Source organism: Austrofundulus limnaeus, unplaced genomic scaffold (genome assembly GCF_001266775.1).
Source record: "Austrofundulus limnaeus strain Quisiro unplaced genomic scaffold, Austrofundulus_limnaeus-1.0 Scaffold543, whole genome shotgun sequence".
NCBI lineage: Eukaryota > Metazoa > Chordata > Actinopteri > Cyprinodontiformes > Rivulidae > Austrofundulus > Austrofundulus limnaeus.
In genome coordinates this window covers 89,346-91,443 of record NW_013952945.1, presented here as the reverse complement: position 1 = coordinate 91,443, position 2,098 = coordinate 89,346, and the positions used below count along the sequence as shown (strand labels likewise).

Below are 2,098 nucleotides of genomic sequence, written 5' to 3'. Positions count from 1 at the left end.
ATTTCAGCGTCAGGAGCAGCAGGTTTACATGCAAAGTCTATGGTGGACGCGCTTCAAGCAACGTCGGGAAATATGTCGCTACGTCACACAGTGGAGTCTCTCTGATTGGTTGACGCTGCGCGTCGAGCTGCAAAAGTTCAGATTTTCTAACTAGCTTGATTTGGACGATTTGGACGATCTGAGCGTTCGACGCTCAGATCGTCCAAATCGTCCAAATCGCGCTGCTCTAATCGCGCTTGAGGCGCCGCAGAACTTCCCGACGTTGCTTGAAGCGCCTCCACCATAGACTTTGTATGTAAACCTGCTGCTCCTGACGCTGAAATCGCGTTCGGTGTGAACGCACCATTAGAATCATATGGATGAGACGATTCCGTTGGTCATGACTCTGCTTTGGGTGGACTGACAAGGTCCTGATGGGTCTGCCAGCTCCCTCTGGAAAGCTCCTGTTGAACCCCAGTTCAATCGCTGCTGCTGCACGTGCACGCATGGCGCACGCTGCTACTCACTGCGTCACGCTCCCAGAGCGCAGCAGTGCCAAACTAAAAAATGATTTTTCCTCAAAACAGCTGATGAGCCACTCGTCATCAGAAAATTATATCTGTTTATAAATTAATGTTCTGTGTGTTACACTATTTATTATATCCTCCAGTAAAGCTGAGTCAGTTCCTGTTAAATGTATTTTTGGCACAACTCTGCGCGTCCTTTATTTACCTGCGTCCATGTGGATGTAATAATTGTTAATCATGTGGATGTAATAATTGTTAATCATGTGGATGTAATAATTGTTAATCATGTGGATGTAATAATTGTTAACCATGTGTGTCTGCTGTGAACAATAATCATTTTCACATCATAAACAGTTTCTCAGAATCACCTCTAAGTGTCGCCAATGGAACCAGAACCACAGAAACGTGCGTACACCAGCCCTGGAGTTGTTGTGGGGCTGCGCACATTACCACGTTCAGTTGAGTTTTGATACATCCGGAGTTTTGAGTGGAAAATGGCGTACGCAAGGTTTTTGTGCGTACGCACCATTGATACATGAGGCCCCAGGTGTTTTCAGGTCTCAGGTCTCTATAGAGGCTTGAAGCTGTTTTGTCCAACAAGATGAAAACTTAGAGGTTTATGATGAACCAACTCTCTGTCAGCTGCTGCTCATCTCTTCCTCGGTGTCGGACAGTAAAGAAATAATCATGTATGTTTTTAACCTAACCTGTGCGTCCTGTCTCCTGCAGGCACAGTGACTATAAGGTTGTTTCTCCTGCTTTACGGGCTGTAGGAAACATCGTGACAGGAGATGACGTCCAGACTCAGGTAAATCTTCTCACCTGATGCTGAAATATAACCGGCTGTAATGTTTTTACTGAACCATATATCTGTTTGTTGTTCTTTTTTAGCAAAGTATCTCATAAACAGAAGAGTCGGGTCTAAAACTGTAGATGTGTGTTTTAACTGTTTGTTCGGCCCGTCAGGTAATCTTGAACTGTTCAGCGCTGCCATGTTTACTGCACCTCCTCAGCAGCCCCAAAGAGTCCATAAAGAAGGAGGCGTGTTGGACCGTGTCCAACATCACCGCAGGAAACCGGGCTCAGATCCAGGTACAGGCTGACCCATCTAGGTTTCAGAGGGTCCGTGCTTCTTCCTGACTCTCAGCTCTTCTCCCATCAGAATGTGATAGACGCCAACATTTTCCCCGTGCTGATCGAGATCCTCCAGAAAGCCGAGTTCCGCACGAGGAAGGAAGCGGCGTGGGCCATTACTAACGCCACATCTGGAGGCACATCTGCACAGATCAGGTATGTGAGCAGGGCGTCCCCTTCAAACCACTCTGTTAATCACCAGGGCTGGTGCTACAGCTGTTTTACAGTGGGGAAAATAAGTATTTAGTCAGTCAGCAATTGTGCAAGTTCTCCCACTTAAAAAGATGAGAGAGGCCTGTAATTGACAACATAGGTAGACCTCAACTATGAGAGACAAAACGTGAAAAAAAATTTGAGAAAATCATTTTTTCTGACTTTTAAAGAATTTTTTTGCAAATAATGGTGGAAAATAAGTATTTGGTCAATAACAAAAGTTCATCTCAATACTTTGTTGTATA

At 45.1% G+C, this 2,098-nt stretch overlaps 1 protein-coding gene across 1 annotated transcript in view; it reads left to right on the top strand.

The window, feature by feature from the left end:
- Positions 1 to 2,098, top strand: part of kpna5 (karyopherin alpha 5 (importin alpha 6)) — a gene marked incomplete at its 5' end in the record, with an annotated part of 15,679 nt that overhangs the window by 2,166 nt on the left and 11,415 nt on the right. The window contains 3 exon segments of the mRNA XM_014026330.1: positions 1,236 to 1,314; positions 1,473 to 1,598; positions 1,669 to 1,796. Of these exon segments, the coding sequence (XP_013881784.1) occupies positions 1,236 to 1,314; positions 1,473 to 1,598; positions 1,669 to 1,796 (333 nt within the window).